This window comes from Bacillus rossius, chromosome 13, assembly GCF_032445375.1.
Source record: "Bacillus rossius redtenbacheri isolate Brsri chromosome 13, Brsri_v3, whole genome shotgun sequence".
Taxonomy (NCBI): Eukaryota; Metazoa; Arthropoda; class Insecta; order Phasmatodea; family Bacillidae; genus Bacillus; species Bacillus rossius.
In genome coordinates, this window is record NC_086340.1 from 41,319,636 (window position 1) to 41,343,613 (window position 23,978).

General features: G+C 37.9%; 1 protein-coding gene across 2 annotated transcripts in view; it reads left to right on the forward strand.

The window, feature by feature from the left end:
• The window catches only part of LOC134538477 (protein bark beetle), a 238,572-nt gene that overhangs the window by 124,626 nt on the left and 89,968 nt on the right, over nt 1-23,978 (forward strand). For both annotated transcript variants that reach the window (XM_063379808.1, XM_063379809.1), the window contains exons 14-19: nt 1,090-1,337; nt 4,184-4,418; nt 7,298-7,412; nt 9,973-10,182; nt 10,526-10,727; nt 13,780-14,025. In XM_063379808.1, the coding sequence (XP_063235878.1) occupies nt 1,090-1,337; nt 4,184-4,418; nt 7,298-7,412; nt 9,973-10,182; nt 10,526-10,727; nt 13,780-14,025 (1,256 nt within the window). The remainder of the gene's footprint in view (nt 1-1,089; nt 1,338-4,183; nt 4,419-7,297; nt 7,413-9,972; nt 10,183-10,525; nt 10,728-13,779; nt 14,026-23,978) is intronic.

Here is a 23,978-nt window from a genome sequence, read left to right on the forward strand (position 1 = left end):
CATAGTGCCAATGTCAAAGAAATACAGAATGTGCAAATATGATAAATTCCAAAGGATCTCTAGAGGTATAAACAGCTATATTTTTTTTTTTTGTAGTTGTACCTTCAGTATCCCTGCATTATTGTACAATATTATAAATTATAGTGTATCACTTTTAAATAAATATACAAAGTACCTAGGTAATGTTTTGGTTTTGTATTATAAAAACTTATATGTTATCAGCCAAAACAGAAGCTTCGCTAGCTATGTTTTTTTTTTTTAGGATGGGGATGATTTTCATTTTTAAAAATATGTTCATTCAGTGGCCATTAATGTCCATCATTGTACAATGTTTTGCTATTTTTGTCACAAATTTGTATTCTTTTTATCAATGTAAGCTACAATAAGCTCAGTAGTGGTAAACAAATATTTGTACAGAGGAATGCTGTTATATAGTACCTACCTCAATTCCAAAGACTTCTCACTTAAACATATACATGTTCCCATCCCTACAAGATGGTTACACGTGTATTTATCAAACGTTCAGTATAAAGTCCTTTTTGTTATTAAGTACCAACACTGTGGGTATTTTAAAATATGTTGTAAAGAGATTTTCCTGTATATACATTTTTTATATTAAATAAAAATTTGTTTCAACGTGTATTTCTCAGGTAGGCCTGTGTGAAGCTTCAACCACTTGAATCAATTGAAGCTCTCTTTAATATTCAATTTTACTTTGCCAAGAAATTTGCTGTTTAGTTTTATTTGAAGCTTGGTATTAGTTGCAAAGCTTTTAAAAATTGGAAATCTAAGATTTGCTCATGAATATTCTTTTTTTTGTTTTGTTTTATATGTTGTGCTTAAATAAAATCTAAAGGTAGCATTCTGTTTGCTTTTACGAGTGCTCAGTATTATTATTATTATTATTATTATTATTATTATGCATGGTTATTTTAAAACTCTTATAGAATGATATTGTACATAGACCCCAATTGTTTAGTTACGTATATTTTAAAATTTTTATTTGATACTTGCTTGGCATCAGTAAACTGGTACTCGCACACGCCTCCACGGAGCCAGGTCGTTGACGCGATGCTGCTGGTGGTTCAGGCTCGTCGCTGGAGAACAACAAGATGGCGGGCGTGCGGCACAACCCCGCCCTGACCGGGCAGCAGCAGCGGGAGCTGGCGGGGTGGTTCACGCCCCCCGCCGACGCTGCGGGCTCCCCCTACGCCCCCTACAGCCCCCTCCTGCTGCCCTCCACCTTCACCAACATCGAGCTGGGCGAGGGAGAGACCAAGCACCTGGTGACGCAGCGCGTCGGCCCGGACGCGGTGGACCGCAGGTTCTACGTCAGGGTGAGGCCTGTTGCATCGAGTTCCTTAATGTCCTCAGCTCTCGGTATACAGCATCTTGTGAATGGAAAAAAACATACAGACCGTTCATTTTTTTCTCAGCAGGGCAAGGTACCTTTTTACTTAAATTCTGCGTGCATTATTTTTGATAAATCATGTACTTCCGCCAAAAAAACTAGTTTCTTTCTTCCGCAGTAGCTTGACTACGACTGGCATCATGGGTTCGGAACAGTTTATCGTCGAAACGGCCATAAGCACCGGCCACGCTGTGACTTACTTGAATTATTTTCTGGTCGATGATTTCATTCCTGGTAGCAGGTCAAGGCGACCGGAACCACGAGCCACAAACCAAGCTCGCGTGTGCTCGGACCACAGGCAGAGTCAGGATGTAGCAGCTTTCTCTTAAAAGCCGCTGGTTACAATTTGCCGATACCGTTTTATTTTTTTTTTTCGTACCCTCACGTTTCATTAGCGCGTCGAGCTGCATTAAATCAAATTGCAGCCACATAATTTGGTGCTACGCCAAAACAGTTTCACGTAATTCGTAAATCAACTGGAAAGGTCCACAGTCTTAAATTATTTCGGCCAACACACGCCCGGCCGGCAAAACCATCCTTTCGCCCCACGCATTCCTGCATTCGTCCACACACACACACACACACACACACGTCCGATCGCCACGGCTGCTCGACTCGAAGTCCCCCTACCCCGCCGCCGTCACCTCGGCACTGCAGTCACACGTCACTGCCTGCGGTGATCAAAAGCATGTTCAACTTTTTTCTCACTAAAAAATTTAATTAAAGAGATGCATGTTTTCATAGGTATTATATTATGTATTTTTTGCAGTTACATGTTCATTTTTGTAAGTGTTCGCAATAAATTCTCATGATGTATGTCAATGTTCTTTTTTTTTCTTTGAGGGTGCAATTTTAGATTGACAGTAGATTATTAGAAAAATTAAAAGACCATTGTGTTATTTATGGGTAGAGCAAGTTTCATCATTAAAAATTAAGGATTTCGTCTTTATCATCATTAGAAATTAAAATCACATGTAAAAAGTAAGCATAATAACTTTAAATAACTGCTTTAACAATAAAAAAAAACCATATGCAATGTTGAAAACCCAAAATCAATATACTTACACATTTTCGTTTGAATTTAGCTATTAAGCAGCTAGACTGCTATGCTTTACTTTGTAAAAACTATACATGGAGACTAAATACGTAATGTTTTTTTTTACTTAGTAAATAATATTTTAGGGTTTTTAAATAAGGCATTTACTAAATATTTATTTTATTAAGTCTATATTTTAATAGACAAAATGAGGCAATTGAGTTATTTTCACTGCATTTCTGTGTCATGCAGTGTATTGACTTCAATTTCGCTGTTATTTCAGTTTTATCCCTACTCACCATATAATCTTGCCTCTACTTATGGATGTTGCCTGAATGACTAAAAACTGGACAAATGGCCTGATGTTGTTACATTCCAGGTTGGCCCGGCAATACAACCAACAAAAATAACAAATACATTTTAACACTTATAAAGTTTTGTTTATATTTAATAATTTTATGTGGTGGGGTTTTTTTTTTTTTTGACAACTAACTTGCACCACGCAGTTACCTTACTTTTACAAAGCCAAAACAAAGGGAGGCAACCCCGTGGGCCAACCTATCACAACACAGAACCTAGTAGGTACCTGACCATATAGGAGAAAATACTAATAAAAAAAAATTATAAAAAAAACATTTCTCTCCAAAAGTCTGGGAAGACACATGACACCACCTCAAGGCTCGCTCTGATTGGCTGGCGAGGCAGCGCCCAGGTAAGTTCCAGCCTACTGTTGCACATTCATGTGTCCATGTACTGGGTTTTCCCAACGATGCACGAAATTGAGGCGCGGAAAATAACTTGCCGGCGACAGTGTGTCGCACCTGTCTTCCTTTCTTATAAAATCTTCTAGAATGTTCTCGAATGTTACAGTCTTACTACCCAGAATATGCTTTGAAATTTAACAAAACGTAAATTTTACACACGTTAATTGTAAGTGATTTAAATAAACAAATAACCATAAACACTGCTTTCAGCTTTATACTAAACGTAACACAAATTAATAATAATTACTATTAAAACACAAATGAAATACAGTAAACTCCTTATTATCCGTGCCTGCTACGAAAAAATACAGCACATATGTAAATCTGTATTTTATTACAAGTGAGCAAATTTGAACTCTACTGACGAGTGTATTGGGTTCAGTATACAGTAAAACGCCACAGGCCTTCTCGGAACTCACGCAGTAGGCTGGCATGCGTTGCTATTTTTGTCTCTGTCGCGCTTTGTTTCTAGTCGTATGGTTGCTTTTTTAGTGTCTAATGAAGTCTCTGAGTACGTACAGTACTGTATCCTTGTTACGAAGCAAGTACCGAGCACTTTTATGTTCACATTACTGAAATGCATTGTATGTTAATTATTCAGTAAAATACTAAACATTTTAGCATCATTAAAAAATATTTTTACTTTTAATTGTAACTTTTAATGAACATAAATTTTTAGATTTTTAGTTAGAAATTAATGTTTCCTTTTTTTTGTTTCCCATTTTCGGCTCTTTTGCGGATTATCCGCGATTTTCACTATCCGCGGTGGCCCTCCCACTTAATTTCGCGGATAATCGGGAGTGTACTGTATTTGAAATGCCTATGCATAATAAAAGAAAAATTAATAAAATTAATTATAAAATATTAAAAAAAAAATTTCAAGTTGAAACATTGTTAAGCTAACTGTTATTGGCAGCAGGAGAAGGGGGCAGGAATCGTGCAGTGTTGCGATGTGCGTGGGGTCCCTCGCAGTGCACGCCCGGCCAAGTGGTCGGCATACAGCTGCTGAACCCCATCAGCGCCGGCAGCTCCGAGTCCATCGTCATCTACGACGGCCTCTCCGTCGCCGACGGCACGCCGTCCTGGGACCTCAGCCGGGACCTGGTGGTCTTCCCCACTGTCACCGTCTCCTACGGCCTGGTCATGGACTACGCCAGCGGCACCAACGCGCTGGGCGGGGCGGTGGTCATCCTGTCCTCCGTCGTCGGTGGGTCGGCACAGGACATCCATGTCATTGTGGGCAACAACCAGTGGCGTAGCCAGGATTTGTGTATGGGGGGTGTTAAGAAGCATGGCCCCCCGTTTTAAAGCGGGGGGTCCGGGGGTCCTCCTCCGGGAAAATTTGTATTTTAAGGTGTAAAATAGTGCTATTTTAGCAGTTTTCGGTACTTAAAATTAAACATTGTAATGGTAAAAATTGTATTAATTTTTAATATGAAATTTGTTTGAGTGATGAATAAGAAATTAATTAAAGATTTGGAGTTTCTGGGGGGGGGGGGGGGGGGGGTTGAACCCATAAAACCCTTCCCTGGCTACGCCCCTGGCAACAACTAGAGACAAGATTTTACAGTTTTATTTTTTAATTCATTTCATGTTGAAATAGGAGAGTTTGGTATTATTGTTTATATTTTTTATAAGTTTTATTCCCCCAATAATTAATTCACCAGGTTGGTCATCTGACGAGGAAAATCAGGGAACATTAAATTAGCCGGGAAATTTTTTTGGAAAACATTGAGAAACCCGTGAATTATTCAAAGCCAACGGGAATTTTTTTTTTGTTTGTCTAGCAAGTTGAAAAGAGCCTATTTGAAAAAACTGTTGTGTCGTGCCTAATGAACTGTGTCACTCTTTGCCATTTTTGAGATCTGTATTGCCAATTTTCTTTAGTATTGGAGGTTCTATTGCAGAATAAAACCAAAAAAATAATGTTGAACCTGAAAGAAACTAGACTAGCAGATGGTTTCATAATTCTTTTTTTTGTTAGGTCTTTATAATTTTAATTTTGAACTATTTATCCCAATTTTTGGCATATTATGTCATATATCTCCTAGACCTTCTACAGGTATACAGGTATACCTTGTGTCAGTCACATATTTACTAACAGGCTCTGGTCTGTAAATGCTGTGAGGAAATAACTTATTATCTTACGTGGGTGACTACAACTATCATGATAATCACACCAGTTCACAAGTGTTGACTTCTACAAATAGCCATAGCTAAGTCCTATGCCATGTCATACTAAAACATTTAGCACGGAGCTTTATTGCAAGCGATATCAAAATACACCCGTCCCTCGAAGTAACGCCCTAATTCATTCCAGAAAAACAGAGAGCAAATCAAGTACATTTTTTACCATAAGCATGCATGTTCATGAAAATAATTTGTTTTCCAGTGAGGTAAGTGAGCCTGCTGACTACCATTTAAAACAAGACACTGCTCCTGTTAAATTTAATTTATTGTACAAAAGTTATGTCTAAATATATCTGAAGTACTTTTAAATAAATGTTGAATAACATTTTGAGAGTAAACAACTTAAAATTACATTTTAAAAATTCACGCACCACATTGTGTACATAATAGAGCTTGGGCATACCATTCCTAAGTAGGTGCTAACAACATTTCTGAGTAATGGAATGTTAATGTTATTAATATAGGAATCATATTTCAGTTCTAATAAGAATCACAAAAGCATAAACTTAACGTTTTCTATCATTAGAAAGATTATTTAACCTGTTAACGTAATTTCCGACTCTTTTGTTTACAAAATGCACGTCTGCCAAGATTTTTCACTAACACATCTGCTTGCGGTGGCAGGTAGGCGCGGACGCAAGTCGGTGCAGGCTCAAGTAGCGAGAGCAGTGGGGCTTGCTCCCCAGAAACACTTCTAATCCAGTTTGTTTTTTTGATTTTTTGGCAAGGCCCCAAATCCTACTTTACCGACGTAAGCTACTCCACAGCTCTGGGGCCCTCTGGCATGCGCGATAGTAGCCAAGTTGTGTTGGGGTTTGATTGCATCTCAGGGAAAGCCCCAACTATACGCTCTAGGTTGTGGATAGGTTGTCGGGTATTCACATGCATTGCTGCTGTTAGCAAGGCCGTCTGGTGCCGTGGCTACTATTGGGCACTCCCTGAAATATGAAGAGTCTGGTGAAGAGCACGTAGGTGTATCGTAGAAAGTGCGCAAAGATAAAAACGGCAGTGAGCTGCAATGGGCAGGGATGCTGTGCCACAAGACTGCCAGCCCTCGGTATCCTCAGTGCGTGGAAACAGCCCTCAGGAACAGTGTTCACACCAGGGTGATAGAGTCGGAGGTACACCACCCTGGCCGGAGGAGGGTGTAGGGGGGGTTGCGGTGGAGGAGGTACGAAGGGCTTCGTCAGCAGTCGGCACGCCTCGGGCAGGCTTGGCCCACGCCTCTTCCCAAGACTCTGGAGCGAGCAGCCGGTTGCCTCCAGGTGCCGGCAATGTCCGTGTATTTCTTTTTATGAGTTTTATATTTTGATGTTTATCTTTAATAGTTATATTTTAAACTTTATTTGTTTGTTTGTATTTTGTTTGTATTGTTTATATGTTGTCCTTGTATATATGTGTCGTGCCCACCGCTAAAGCCCTCGGCTGTTGGTGGGCATTTACAACATTAATAAATAATAAATAAATAAATAAATAAATAATAAATAATGAGCATTACTACAGGAGTACTGGCGTTAGGTGCTTTTGAGGGGGTGTAAGGGTGCAAAAATATGTGTGGTGGTGTTATTTCTTTTTCTTTTTTTTTCTTTTTTTCACAGTCCACCATATACATTATCTTGTCCCTAACAATAACACACCTCATAGATAAAAGGTACTTGGGTAGGATTTGGCCATGGTCTGCTGTTCGGAACCATCCGCAGCAATTGTCCGGAGAAATTTCAGGGAACCGTAGAGAACGTAAATCAGGATGGCTGGAACCGTGCATGGAAACCGGGTTGTTCCGGAGTGCGAGTCCAGCGTGTTTCCACTGCGCCGTGTTGCTCTGCGTGGGGCCTAGTTGTTCACGCGGTTACAAAAAAAAATATTGTGTCACATGAAAGTATTCCCGCCTTTCAGCTCCGGTGCAGAACATCAAGAACAGAGTGGTGCGAGGTCCCGTGCCAACTCTCACGCTTGTTAACTCCAGGATCAAGAACAACAAGTTTGGCATCTATGCTGCTTATTACAACAGGTACAGACGACACATTTTCATGCTTAAATGAAATAACTATAGATGCAGGTGTAGCTCTCACTTTCATGAAGCTACATTAGCACATATTGGAGTCTATTGTCGTTAAATAATCATTGAACTCTTTATTTTGGACCAAATGAGGGGGAGGGATATCACCGGGGTTAGGATTGGTTTGTGAATCCAAAGAAAAATAGAGCTGGAATGAGATGAGGTAATTTGACATCAGACATAAGATACCAGAAGCCTACTGTTTGCATGCGAAAGAGACGTGGCAACGTAGGTGAAGTATGCTAGAAGGTACTCAGCTGTGTTGGATGTAGCCCTCTCACGTTGTTCGCTCTGCCTCCAACTGATGCTGTCAGATATTTTTTTTTACCTTTTGATCAAATACACTAGAAATTATAGTGATGGGTCGAATCCCAGTTTTCTCAAATCCAAATCTGGAATTTGAATTCCAAAGAGTACCTTGAATATACCCCTCGAGTCCGAATCTAGATCCCAAGGATCAAAAATAAAATACGAGGGTTTTTTTTTTCCAACCTCCGATCGGCTGTAATAAAAAAAACGGGAATGAATCGGGAAATTATTTTAATGTCAAAAGAAACGTACATCTTTATTCTATTTTTCCACATAATCACCGTGCAGATTGAGGCATTTGACGTACCGATGCACCAGCTTTCCAATACCCTCTGCATAAAATGATACCTCCTGCCTATTCAGCCACGTTTTAACAGTGCCCTGCAGTGTGATTACAGTTTCATTTCTCCATGGCATGCCCATTAATCGATACCCTAATCGCTCGTACAGGAATCGACATGTCTCGTAGTGTTTACCCCCTTCCACCAACCATGTGGAGCGACCAACTCACACCTCAAGATTTCGATGGGAAGTGTTTGATCACCCTCCTTACAGTCCGGATTTGGCACCGAGTGACTATCACCTTTTCCCCACGTTGAAAAAGTGGCTTGGAGGACGACACTTCAACACCAATGATGAACTGCAGAGCACTGTTAAAACGTGGCTGAATAGGCAGGAGGCATCATTTTATGCAGAGGGTATTGGAAAGCTGGTGCATCGGTACGACAAATGCCTCAATCTGCACGGTAGTTATGTGGAAAAATAGAGTAAAGATGTACGTTTTTTTTGACATTAAAATAATTTCCCAATTCATTCCCGTTTTTTTATTACAGCCGATCGGAGCTTGAAAAAAAAATAACCCTCGTAATATACAAAATACTAAAAAAGTAAAAATATTAACTAGGGTGTTGAAACAATCAACCCTTTAAATGTTTGTTTCACGAACTAAGTTTCCAGAATCAATACATGTTGTAATACGTGACACGCTTCACTCCACGTGTGTTGGCCAATTGCAGAGGTGACTACCTGCTACTGATCCCCCTCAGGTTAGACTTATCTGCTCGTGGTGTCGACGGGGTGGGGGGTGTCCACATGTTTGCAGTGACCTCATTGTCCCTGTCTCGCCGCACTGGTGGTGGGCATGAGAGAAAATATTTTAAAAGTACATTATCTTCGGGAATTGTACAGGATGGATTAGAAGGGAAAAAACTGACCAAATAAACATCAAAGGATATCAGTGTGGAATTTTTTTATTCCTCTAATATTTTTCTTCAAATCTTTTTTCTCGAATATTGATTCGTTTGAATACTAAGGTTTTGATGGTAATTGATAGAAACCAGTATCGGACAGCTCTGTGTTATTAGCACAAGCGAGCTAATAACCTAATGACATGGAGTGGCACTTAAGTAAATTTTTATTAGTTATAATGAAATAAGGTAATTTACTCTGGGTATAAAAACTTTTTAATATATCCATATCACGAAATTTGAAGATTTTTCACAATAAATTTGTATAAAGCTAAATAAAAGATTTAGCTAAGAGAAAAGAAGGATTTTTTACTATCATTATGGTGGCATCATAAATGTTAAGCAAAGACAATATTAATATCACTCACTTGTACTGCATCAATTGGACTGATGTGACAATGGCAGATTTGTCGCACAAAATTCACGAAGCTGTCTTGTATTGGTATCGTTAGCCAATTTTCCTAGTGCTGTGTACATTAATGAGCCAAATAAATAAAAAAAAGAGTTATGGGACACATTCATTCAGGGAGTTACCTAATTGTGCAGGGTGTGGCCTATAACATACAGGAAGTCGCAGATGTGAGATGTATGAGGCTTAGATAGTGTACCAATACACTTATCTGACTTCATCAAATGTTGGAATATTTCCTCATTGTATAGTGAACAGCCGGTATAAAATATTAACATATGTTGGTAGGTACCACTTCTAAGCATATTTATTGGTGGCAAAGAGTTTTCTTCTTATTTATAATTGAGAAAGAATTTTATTAATGGAAAAATGGTTAAAGAAAAAAAGTATGACTGAACCTATACAACTGTAAAACTAATTTTTTACGTTATAATTTTGGAAGAAATATATTCTGCCTTAATTCAATGTTAAACAGTATTCAATATTTGAGCATTACATAAATTCAAAGGATCCATGTTTTCTTTTAAAACAGTGCAAATTGTTTCAGGTATCTAGATGAACTGGGGAATCATTTTCTTCGCAAATCGAATGAATCCATCAATGTCATCAATTGCGATATTTCCCACAACACGGAGAGCGCCATATCGGTGGTGTCCCCTTACTGGGATGTGTTTGTGTCAAACGTGTCAGAGATCACCATCATGGTGAACAGCTCTCTGATCACAGACAATGGCCAAGGAATCCATCAGTTCAGCAGGTACGGTTTATTTGTTGTCATTTTTGCCTTTCTCCTGCATTCATGCAAGAAATAAATATACAGTGCACAGCTGTTTTCCTTACTGCTGGCGATCACAGAGATCATGTAATGTTTCAGTGGTAACTTAACAATTAAAGTAAGCAGAAAAGGCCTGTTCCTCGTTGCAGTTTGTTTCATACTATGAACAGATCATTTAGTTCCATATTTTATGTGAACTTTTGAACTAAATTATGCCTGAACTTAAAGCACTGTGACTCTAGCATGAAACTTGTTTAGTGAACCATAAACACAATCTTTTTGGGAACGTAACCTGTCATGTTTTTGATTTCAAACTTTTTTTCAGGGACTTGCGGGGCTCGAACAATCTGTTCCACTGGATTCTCCAGTCGGACACAGTGGAGAGAAACGCAGTCGGAGGTTTCGACGTGTCCCTGCCTTACGTCTGGCAGTACAACGAGAACTTCACCCACTCCTTGTTCTTTGCCAACAACACGTTCCACAATAACAAGAATTTTGCCTTCATTGTGGGTGGTCACTTTGCGAAGGTAAATTTCTTGGGCTACATTTGCTGCTTCTGTTCGATTAATTACTTCATTGCGATCATTTATCAATGATTATGTCATGCAGTGTATTAGGTCAAGGAGCTTTGGGTCTGTGATTCAATGGAACTTTTTGCCATGTAGTTTTGGGAGCATTTCTTTTCTCTCTGCCACAGAGCAAAAACAAAGCAAAGCAAAGCAAAAACAAAGGACAGAAAATAAGATAGCAGTTGGTTAAACTACTTACGTATTGTCCAAAGTGCTACACTAAACTTTATTATTTTCAAGATCAGTGTCTCCGTATCGTTGGAATATAAACAGATAATACAGTATAGAATTGCTTTATACTGCTGAAGAAGCGGTTGAATATAGTGCATCTCATCCTTAGATTGCAATATGCATTTAAGTGGGTATTTACCATTTCTGCCATTAACGCTGTCCTAGTTTCGATACATGCCATAGAGCGCTAAAGTTTCAGACACAACTTTTGTAAGGTAATGAAAATTTGTTTAATATATTTGAAAAATAGTATTTTGTAAGGTATAATTAGGAACGAGAATTGTGAAAACATTTTCCTGGTGTATTTCATCAAGAGCATCCTCTGATAATTTCCATTTTATGTTTCTAGGGAGATGTAATTGAGAAATGCCATCTTGGTTTCAAAGATTTTTGTTAATTTTACTTATGTTATTTAATTTTAAGAAGTTAAGCTCTTTCCAGCATTGCACTTACTTTCATGGAATGCCTTGTTATTAATAGTGACTTGAGTGTGACGACACCTGGCTCTCTGACCCCTGTAATGAATGTTTCTCTATCGTGATGTGGGCGCCGGCTAGCATGAAAACTCTGGAATTAAAAAGGTTCTCACCATGTGGCGTACTACAGGAGGCCAGGACAACAGCAACCCCTCGCACAGTCGGCCTCTCGAGACGCCATTTGGAAGGAAAAGCACATGAATTGTTTGTGGTTCGGTTTAATAGACCGCAAAGCACTATACATGTACTGTCAGTGAGCTGATCCACACTGGGTGCCGCCAGCGCGTCCCCGCGTACCTTTAATTAACGGAAATGTGTATAGTACACACGGCGTAGCGAAAAGTCCGGGTTCTATTCCCTGCTTGAACCGTTTGGAGGGAGTCCTGACCGATTTCTGAGCGTCCCTGGGTTGGTTGACGGGGACTCTGAAAGCATGATACACAATGAGGGAAAAAGGTTTAGAACCAAAATGTAACGGAACTATTATATACAAACGAACACGGGAGAACTGCCTGGAACTGTTCCCAAGATAGGCTGCAAAACATTACATACAACTGCCCTAAATACCCACTTGGGGCTGGTCCTAGAGGTGGATAACCACAAAACTATATACAGTAGTCCCGATGCTATGACTGTACGACTAGCTTGGAATGCAAGGAACTATGGCGCGGCTTCCTATCATACCTTCGCGAGTGCGTGGCCTCTCAGTCCGTACCGAAAAGGCTGCATGACGTCGGAAGAACCCTAAGTTCACTGGGTGTTATGTTGTCAAGTCACTGGCTGAGCGCGACCGTGCTAAACGATGACCCACTTACAACTCTGCAGCGGCGAAGCGGGGAGCAACGCTCCGAGGTGTCCGTCGCGGAGGAGCGACGATCCAAAACTGCCTCCCGCGCACCGGGGCACGGCGAGTGGGAAGCATGGGAGTGGGGCGTACGAGATGCGCGGAAAACAGAACGCGGTTTGGGTCAACTCGCTGACGTAATCGCACATTGATAAAGAGAATACCTAAATACTCTTCCAACCAGTCAGTAAATGATATATGATATATACCTAACAGCATATAGCAGTAAACACAATTATATTAGCACCGAGGAACAGAAAGACACCGTCGTTCACTGCACCAGCACTTACACTCGAAGCACTTCGTTGCAATCCCACCAGGACAAGACGTTGAAGGGCAACAGCGGGTCTAGGGACCAGGAGGGACACGACAGATGTCATCAGTTTGATTGAAATAAATAAAACAGGATTCACAGAAGCCTAAATGTAGCTCACTAGAAAACATGAAATACTGTACTGAAGTGAGAGCGGGTACTAACAACAAACTCTGGGCAAACTAAAGGTATCGGCAACATAGTGATGCAACCAAGTTCAATAGCCAAAATTAACACAATAAAATTGCGGTTTTATTTGGGCTGGATTACAAAAAGTACTGAACCATAAAGTGCTGGATTAAAAACCATTTAAATGTAGGTATGTAAATAAAATTACTATACATATTGATTTTGGAAACTTAGTTGTTAAGCAAAGATTTTAAAATTTAAATGTTACAACACCAGTTAATATAATTTATTTCTTGTGCATTATTTTATTTTTATCGTTGAGACCTATATTCGAATTTGAGGGGTAAATTGGAGGTACTCTTTTTTTTTTAATTTGTAATTTTGACCCAAATATTCACTTAATCACTAAACAAAAGATGGAGAAAATATAGACGAATAATTAATTTTGTTGTCTGAAATCTCAATCCTGAAATTTAATTGGGCCAGTGAAATTTGAATTGAGAGAGTCAATGAGAATACCATCTGTGTGTGACACGAGACATGGAGAAAACCTTTTAAAATATAATGTGACCGGTCTGTTTACACGTACGAGACGAGAACACACAAAACACGTCGTACGACATCAACATATTTGTGAAGCTATGGCCGTACACAACACGCGAATATCTGGCCCGTAGAAACCTCGGATATGACCTATCACTAGGGACCGGAAAAATTCGCAGGTTCAATGACCTGCAGGACGAACTCCATAGTTCTACTTACATTCGGTCAAATGCCACCCACTCATTGGCTGCTGTCATGTGAGACATTCCTTCCAGCGTAGCAGCCTGTGATTCGATAAAGCTTTGGTTGGGTGTTTCTCATTGGCCCAGAGTCATCCAGGTGAGTTGTGAACCAATAGCAGAGGCAGCACTGAGGTATAACGATTTGCATTTTAGCCTATCGCGAAATGAATTAATGAATTTTTCCTGTCTCTACCTATCGCAGAGTGAAAGGCAAATGTGCGCTGTGTCGCAGGTGAACATGAGCAGCAACGTGTTCGACGGGAACCAGTGCAAGACGGGGCTGGTGCTGTTCAGCGGCATGGAGAAGGAGCTGCAGGTGGACGGCAACCGCATGGAGAACAACGCCGGCCAGTTCATGGTGGAGTTCCGCGCCGACAGCCAGTCCGAGATCCTGGGCACGGTGCACGCTCGCTTCGAGCTGAACATCGTCAAGGGCAACCGTTTCGGGCTGCCGTCGTTCAACAGAGGTTTTCTGCAGGTACAGTCTCTCAAAGTATCAAGTATTTGTATCATTACTAGGGAAGGGCCGAGCCCCATTACTAGGGAAGGGCCGAGCCCTGAAAACTCGAGCCAAGTCGAGCGAGCTAAAGCTAAATTGCATAAATAAGCCTATATTAATACTTGATTTAAAACCATATTTATTTTTATAATGACGGAAGTCTCCACTTTGGTATGTCCTTTCTGTTTTTGCGCGAAATTCCCAGAAAACTCACAATAATGTTCCCATGATATTCAGAAGCTATATTAGGTCAGTCACAAGAAAGAAAGTCGCCAAGGTGTTTTTTTCAGGGACCTAAGTGAATCTTTGCACAAATCATATCACGACTAAATTTGTGTTGTTTATACTCGACAGGACGAGACTCGTCAATCTTTTTGATAACTCATTACATACTTGACATGTGTAATGACTAATGAGCATAAAATCATGTACCATGCACCTTTATTTTTACAAAAATTTCCCAAGAAAATCTCATATTTGTACAGTTTTCTTTAAGTACGATTAATTTTGCATAATTACACTGCCCGAAAAAGTAAATTTTTTCTTCTGCTTTTTACGTTTCAAAACACTGGAAAAAAAAATCATTTTGAAATGGACTGTGTTTGTAACACTACGGACATACTATTAAAAGAAAACATTTTAATGCCTTGAAGTTACCTATGTTTTTCTGCTACAGCAATCAATAGTGTTTAAAAGTGTTACACCATGTATCTTCTAATTTTGACTATCTAGCAAAATGGTGGACGTAATTATGTATTTCACATACAGTTTAGTGAAAATGTTGACGTGATGTTAGAAAATGCTTATGTATTGCAGTTTTTGAAGTTGGGACATTCGTTTCAAACTGGAAATTGGCTAAAGACAAGAAAAATTATACATAGTTAAAATCTTTTTTTCCAGTTAGGTTATACTTCATGTGCATGATTTTTGCACGTCCATTTAATGACATTAAAAAAAATACTTGAAAAAACCTTTTTTTTTTAAGAAATATGTTAGAATATTTCGAAAAATGTATAAATGAGTACAAATGTTGCTATTATGCTGCAAATGGCAATATTTTAAAAAACTACTGGTTTCTTTAAAAAAAAAAAATAGTTAGGACTATGAAGTTAAGGGAGAAAAGCCAATATAAATTCAAATTTTATAATTTTTTTACTTCACGGCATGTTTTTGAGTCCATCTCTAAGAGGGTGCTGAGATAATGTAATAAGTTTATCAGTAGTTCACCATTTTAACGAATGATTAAATTAAGTACATGAATAATAGTGTGAAATTATGAGAACAATTGGTTTGGTTGGGATAGCTACGTAAAGAATACTCATGAAATACAAATGTATACGGTAGCTATTAGTGATGAGTCGGACCCGGTTCTCGCTTCTCTCTTCTCTCTTCTGACGGTTCCTAGCAAATAAACTGGCACCAAGAACCATAATTATTATAATCCCGGTACTGGTACCATGGAAAGCATACCAGCTAAACCTTTCCTGTTCTATCTCTACATTTCAGTGTTAACTAATGGTTGTCAAAATTTAATTACCAGGATTCTAACATATTTTTTAAGTTGTCATTATTTTTTTCAGTGTCGGCCGGGAGTTCAAGCCGGACAGACGTGTCTTGTGCGCGCAGTCGGTTCTTGTAATTATTGATGTTCAAAGTGTGATAACTATCAATATTGATTTGTCTCTATTAGATCAGCAAGACTTTAAGGGGTTTCCCTTACCCTTACAAGATGGTGTATTTGTGAACTGTATTAATAATACTAATTTAGCCATGTTCAGGTCGCCTACGAAAAAATCGTCAAATAATACGGTCGACAGCCTGAATAAAAATTCTAATTCACCTTCATTTACTCTGAAACTTCAAGACACCAACATGGATGATCTATTTAATATGGTAAAATCTCTCTGTGTTAAGTTTGATGAGCTTAAGAGTGAAAATGCGGTGCTTAAATCCTTGTTAATGGACTCAAGAGAAGAATACTCTTTAATCAAACAAGAGTTAAAAGAGATCAAAAAAAGCTTATACATAAAGCAAAATTCAGACTTATCTTACAGCCAAGTGACCAAAAGAGCGCCCAATAATAAGGTGATCGATGTTAATGGTGCAGTGAGTATACCCAGCAACAGCTCCACGTGCAGTGACCTACTTTCTGGTCAGCAAGAAACGCGCACGGTCAGGAACTCCAACAATAACAACCAGCGAGTCGACTCTGAAGGTTTCACGTTGGTACAAAAACAGCATAAGTCAAGACATAATGAAAACCCAGTTGGTACCCATGATCAAGAACGTAAGAAATCTCCACCCCAAGTAGGAATACGTAATACATCCACTCTTAAAACTGTCTCCAAACCTACCTACAAAAAGACTAAATCCCTGTTTGTTACCCGTTTTGAAGCCTCAGTTAAAGAACAAGAAATTATGGATTACATCACAAATGAACTCAATTTATCTCAGGTCAAAGTTACTAAACTCCGAACGAAGTATAATACTTATGCTTCATTTCATATATCAGTACTTGAAAATGACTTCAGTAGAATCAATAATATTGTGTTTTGGCCAAGTGGCTGTTTAATTAGCCCGTTTTACGGTAAACTACATCCCGATCAAGTCTACACTAATGCTACCAATCAAGACAATACAGCAGTGACCATCATGCCTCCTAATCCAATGGCGTCAACTTCCACATCTAATTTGATGCTGGAGGAGCATCCTACTTCCCACAGTGAAGCAGTTCCTTAGAAATTATGATATTGCATATCAAAACGTGAGAGGATTAAGAACTAAGTCTAATGAATTTCTGGAAAACCTTTTAAACTCTCATTACGACATTATTTGTTTAACAGAAACCTGGCTCAACGATAATAACATAAATTCTCACTATTTCACAGACCAGTATATAGTTTTTAGAAATGATAGAAATCCTCAACTTACACTGAAAAATAGAGGGGGTGGTGTACTTTCAGCATTTAACAAAACCAAATTTTTATCAGTGCTACCTGTTTACATGTACGACTTTCCCGGTATTGAAGCTATCTGGATCAAGGTAAAAACGTCTCATGCAACAACTTTTATCATCGGAACTATCTACCTAGCCCCGGACATCTCGCCGAACAAATATCTCGAGTACCTTGAACACTTGGAAGAAAAACTATCTACCACTCAAGAAGATATTTTAATTCTTGGTGATTTTAATGTTCCAGGTATTGATTGGCTCACTCGGCACTCTTCAAACATTACTCATTCACATGTCAAATCCAAAGCCAATTACCTTCTCAATTTTGTGTCTACATTGGGTCTGACCCAATATAATCACACCCAACCTTGCAAAAATCTTCTCGATTTATGCTTAACAAATCTACCTCAGTGTACAGTAACGCAAGCCTCTGAAATACTTACCAAAGAAGATCTGTATCATCCAGCTCTAAACATTAACATTGAAATTTATTCTAGCTCAAGAAGTGTTTATCCTCCCTACAGAAATTACAAGGATGGTAATTTTTTAGGTCTTTATAACTCCATAAAAAATTACGACTGGTCTCATTTCTATGAATCAACCAATGTTAATCATCAGGTGGATGTTTTAACAAATTGTATAACTGACAATATGAACATATTTATACCACTAATTTCTAAAAAATTACCCAAATATCCATTATGGTTTTCTAATGACTTAATTCAAGCATTAAAATCAAAAAAACATTTTCACAAACTTTATAAACGATCCAACAATCCTTATTATTATTTACAGTTTTCACATTTTCGCAAAATGGCAAAATCTTATATAAAACGTGATAAAATTAATTGGATCCGCTCTACTAATAACAACATCAAGAATAATCCAAAGAAATTCTGGAAGTATGTTAAATTAATGAAAGATGGTTACTATGAACAATATTCTTTAAAAATCAATGATGATATTTGTGATGATCCAAATGTTTTATCTAATGTTTTTGCACAATATTTTTCCAGTGTCTACAAGACTTCAACCAATAACGTGACGTCTTCAAACATGTCCTCGGATTCTATTCCTATGTGCTACATTTCCGAATCCCTTATTCTATGGGGCATCAAGGCTCTCAAGTCATCCAAATCCACCGGCCCAGATGGCATCCCTAATTTTATCTTAAAAGGCTGTTCGTACTTATTAGTTCCTCTTCTTTATCATATCTTTAACACCAGTTTGCATTCTCAAGTTTTCCCTGACAAATGGAAAATAGCAAAGGTCATTCCGATACACAAACATGGCTCTAAATTGATTGTGTCAAACTACAGACCAATATCTTTACTTAATGGCTTCGCAAAAATATTTGAAAAAATTATACACAAAGTTTTAAATTTTCAACTTCAAAATAAATTATCAGCCACTCAGCACGGTTTCAGATCTGGAATGTCCACCACTACTAACCTAATTACTTTTCTTAACCCAATCCATAATGTAGTTACTAACAGAGGTCAGGCAGATGCCTGTTATTTTGATCTAGCCAAAGCATTCGATACAGTAAAACATTCACTACTTTTAAAAAAACTATCAGACTTTGGTTTTTGTACTAACTACTTGAACTGGTTTTCTAGCTATCTCAATAATAGATATTTCTTTGTATCTGTCAATAACCATAAATCCTCTTTACACCATGCTAGTTCTGGAGTACCACAAGGTGCCACTCTCTCACCTCTCCTCTTCAATATATTTATAAATGACATTACCATGGTCCTTAATTACTCAACTGGTGTACTCTTTGCTGACGATCTGAAAATCTCTAAAATAATATCTACAGTCAATGATTGCGCTCTTCTACAAAGGGACATTAATGAAATCAATAATTGGTGTCTTCTAAACTTGGTCAATCTTAACGATAGTAAAACTAAGGTAATATCCTTTACTAGGAAATATAACCCTATAGTTTATAATTACATTCTGAATAGTAACCCAATCTCAAAAACTTTCATTATAAAAGACCTTGGTGTCTTTCTAGATTCAAAATTATTTTTTCATAAACAAATCGACTACTTAAACTCCATTTCAAAAAGAACATTTGCTATTATAAAATATATCACTCATTATGCTACCAATTCTGATTCAATTATTTCTCTTTACTTGGCATTAATTCGATCTAAATTAGAATACTGTTCAACTATCTGGAATGACATTGGGTCGACTGATATTGAGAAACTAGAAAATTTACAAAACAAATTGTCTCAACTAATAATTCATAGAGGTTTTCCGCATCCCAAACTTATTCCTCTAGCAGACCGTAGAGCCCATTTGGACTATCTTTTTGTACATAACATTTATAACTATAAAATTAAATGTAGCTATATTCTTGAGAACACCGGATTGAGAATCCCCCAATTCAATTCTCGCCTCTTTTCTAGTTTATGCACTATTTATAACAAGAATGATCTTATTTATAGACTCGTTAAAAACTATAATAGACACAACACCAAGTCAAATTAATTGTGTACAGAGCTATGTTAAAGTATTTAATGTAATTTATATCCTCATACTAATTATAGTCAGTATTTTTTCTCTTTCACGTTTACATTATTGTACTCTATTAAATTTTATGTCTTGCTGCTTACTATCTTACCACTTTGTACTAATTATTATTTTAAGTATTATATTTGTATTTGTCCTTGTGTTGTCTGTGTGTATGGATGTCTTGTCCTTTGTTTCTTGTTTCTTTATGTATTTATGTATATTTTGTATACGTCGTGCCCACCACTAAAGTCCCTGGACTGTTGGTGCGCATGTAACAAAAATTTAAATAAATAAATAAATAAAATAAATAAATTATGAAACTTAAGTTTCAAACAATCTTTGTACTATTATAAAGTTTTGTTTTTTAATACCTGTGTGCTGTGAAAATTCTGTGATGTTCGCAAAAGCAGTATATGCGGACCAAAACGCACATGTCTTTCTAACTTCACTTAAAGCCAACCATGAGTAGGTGCTATCAGCAGCCTCTGTGACATGCGAAAGTAAAAGTTCTTAAATCTTTAAAAATTGCGGGGGTGGGATTTGCGAACAAGTGGCATGAGCAGTTGACCCTTCCCTTGCTTCAGTGCATTGTGCTAGTTCTAGTGCCGTCCAGATGGAAAGATAACATGCCCCACAGGAGAAGAGCCCCAACATAAAAAAAAGTTCTTTGTGCCAGAGATCCAACCTTTTTCTTTTTAGCCCATTTCCTAGGAGATAGGGAATGATCATTTCAACTAAAAGTATGTAGACCTTTGGGAAAATAACACTGACTCAATATACTTTCAAAACCTATCTTAAAAAAAAATTGGTTGTCTGTAAAGTCGGTTTACGGACAATAGTTTAACATGACAACGTCATAACAAAACATTGATGAAATGATTGCATACTTTTATGAATAAAATTGAATCATTTTTATTGAATTATCACTATTTTGTATGGATACAAAGAAGGAGTGAAATGAAAACTACAATTTCATTAATAAATTTACTTTTATTTACACTCATTAATTATAATATATTTATTACTTTAACGAACAGATTATTTTATACATGTTTGCTATTTAACTTCTTCCAATCTGTGTTATTCTGTTAAGGATAGGAGGATGATAGGAAAAGTAGGAAACGAATGGGAGTGTTTCAAGTAGGGATGGGCCGGTCGAATCCTCGAATCCTCGAATCCCACCGAATCTCTAGTATTCGAAAGATTCGAAATTCGAGGGAAAAGATTCGGGATTCGAGGAAAAATATTGATGTAAATGTAGTACTTTAAAAACTGTTTACGTTTTCCTTGGAACACATCCTATTGAGGTACAGTAGCACCTCGTTAATACGTGATGGTCAGGACCGAGATAATCACGGATTACCGAATTTCACGGACTAGCGATTAAAAGTCCGGAAGGTCTTGTCAAGCTTCTCAGACACCGGCGTGCAGCTGGGTTAAGGCCATTCACGGTAAGGGCCGGCCGTCTTCGAATTAGTGTCTCCACTTAAAGAAATACAGCACTGCCTAGCCATTAGTTCACGGTCATTTACAACAGCCGAAGAGAGAAAGATAAGATCGTGCTGACCTTTCACCCTCCCCCCTTCCCCTCGTACAGCCGAATGCCAGCCAGACACGTCACTCGCCAGGCGCCTGCCGTGCGTTGGCGGGTGGAAACAAACAAAGGGAGACGGGAAGCAGAAGTCAGGACATCCCCCTCAAGTTTAAAGAGTGACAAATGTGACAGCTGAAAGGGGGGCGACACAAAGGGTCAGTACAAACTAGTGATGGGCAGAACGGATCTTTTGACCGAATCGGTTCTTTTGGATCAGTACCGTGAGATGATTCGTTCAGAACGATTCGTTCATCTCGGTCAATTCGTTCTTTTCTGTGTATGGGATCTGGCTCTTTTATCAGGTGTCGTAACTCGTTCATCCTTTAGAGTATTACGTACGTGTTTTTGTATTTGAATTTGAACATTGCTTTCCGTAGCCAGTGAATCACAGTTGCGTATATGAAACAGGATTATTTATATTTTATTACTTTTTAAGTTACAAATATTAATATATATGCTATTTACACTCTAGTGACAGTAAAGTGTTTACATGTAGACCAACACATTTAGAGAAAAAAGACAAAAATTTAATACTACTGCAATTCAGTATGAAGAGAAACAAATGAAGTACATTAATTAACCCAAAAATGGTAAGTGTGAACATTTGTAGTTACTTTCCCTGTTATTTTTTAATTCATACGGTTTTTTTTTTGTTTTTTTAGTTTTTTATTTCCAAATTTGTGTATGTGAATGTGAAAAAGCAATTTTAAACCACTACTTAACAGTTGACATTTTCAGGTATAGATACTTTTCATGTTACCCTATTTTATTTGATCAGTTATCGTTTGCTCTTGTGAACATGCGCACGCTGTGATTACTAATTCTTCAGACTCCTGACGTCATGAATCATTTTACGAACGAATCAGACCGGGCGCGTGACCGGTTCTCTCATCTCGTTCTCTCGTTCTCTCGTTCTCTCCGCGTTTTCGTTCTTCCGAATCTTTCAAGGTACCGGCTCTCAAAGAGCCGGTTCTTTACATCGCGAACGAATCGCAAGATTTCGTTCTCTCAAAGATTCGTTCTTTTTGAACGAATCGTTAACGAACGACCCATCACTAGTACAAACAGCGTTACAGAGTTTGGCGGCCCACGCGATGGCTTGAAGTGTTTGCCGGCCGCCAGCCCGTGTGACGTTAATTTTAAGCGCTGAAAATTTTTACTTCTCTTTTTTTTTTCTCTTTTTTTCTTCTCTTTTAAATCGTCCCGGTTTATCCGATTCCTGAATTAGCGCATCACGGATTAACGAGGTTCTACTGTATTGTACTTTAATTCATTATTATATAAAAAAAATTATGAAGCATGTACTGATTTGGGAAACTTACTTTATATTCATGAACATGGATGCATTTGTATTTGTATTTGTACACATGTATTTTAATCGCAATTCAATTTTAAATATTCTGATACACATTCTAATAATTATGAATTTTTTTAGGACCAAGTTTGATTTGTGTAGACTACCAACGTTAAAATATGTATTATCTGAGAATTCCATGATGGCCAACCAATGAATTTGTTAGCCAATAATTATGAGCAACATAAAAAATAACTAATATTAATATAAAAAATTTTAATGGGTAAACTAGAGAAAACACCCCGTCACTTAACTTTGGGCATATTAATCACTATGCTTTAGTGAGGCTTAATTTTAAAAGATGCACAACAATATTTCTTATGGCCTAAAACCATTGAAAACAAGATGGCGCCTTCCAGTTTCCATTAAATATTTCAGGAAAGCGTTTACCTACATTTGGGACTTTAAACAAATGTCAAGTTGGTAACTACAAAATATTGTTTCGTCGGATGTTGAATTTCGTTTTCCGATTTCCGTGGATACATGAATCACTGTACTCACAGATAATGCCTGAATGCCTTAAATCCACCAAGTCAGATTCTACAGCAATTGATGAAGTGACCAGATTATTACGTGATCCTACAGTTAACCCAGAAATAAACATTCTCGAATACTGGAAAACTCAGTCTGCGTGTTCACCCAGGCTACATAAACTGTCCAAAAAATATTTGTGTTCACCACCTGCGACAGTGTTCTCTGAACGTTTGTTCAGCACTGCAGGAAATATATGTGACCAAAAACGGAATCGTCTTGATCCAGACCGTGTCAAAATCCTTGTTTTTATAAATAAAAATTTAAAGGGTTAAATAATTCTGCATAATGTTTAATTTTTTCTCTTAACTTATAAATTATTTTATAATTAACCCTTGAGAACTGGATTCGGATTCGAGGGGTGGATTCGGGGTACTGTTTGGGATTCGGATTCGAGATACGGATTCGAGAAAAATGGGATTCGAACCATCACTAGTTTCAAGTTTAATGTGCCTCGAAAAAGTCAAATCGAGTGGAAGAGAGATAGATGCGGCGCAAGTGTACAATGAGCTTAACGGGACAATGTGTGTAACGGGACAATGTGTGTAACGGGACAATGAGTCATCCTTTTTCGTGCGTGCAGCCAGCGTTCATCGATTTATTAGACGTCACGTCAATAAAAATAACAACCTTGATTTAAAGTTGTATGTAGTTATTTGCCACTACTTTTGCAGCCCTACATCACTTTTAACTCAACCAACAAATCATATGTTGTAAATAAACTCTTCTAACTGACATCTTGTCAACCTGACAGTTACGTCCCTCGCCCATCATAAAACATACGTTGCAGGTACTTTGGTGTGTTGCTGCTACAGTATTAATTTTTACTATTTTTTTTATATAATTAATTAAATCTCTTGTGAACAATATTTTAATTTTTCTCAAGTTTTTTTTATTGGTGTGCCTAAATTAGATACTGGCCCGGTGAAAAACTGTTGTTAGTGTGTATCACTAGTCATTGCTGCACCACAGGA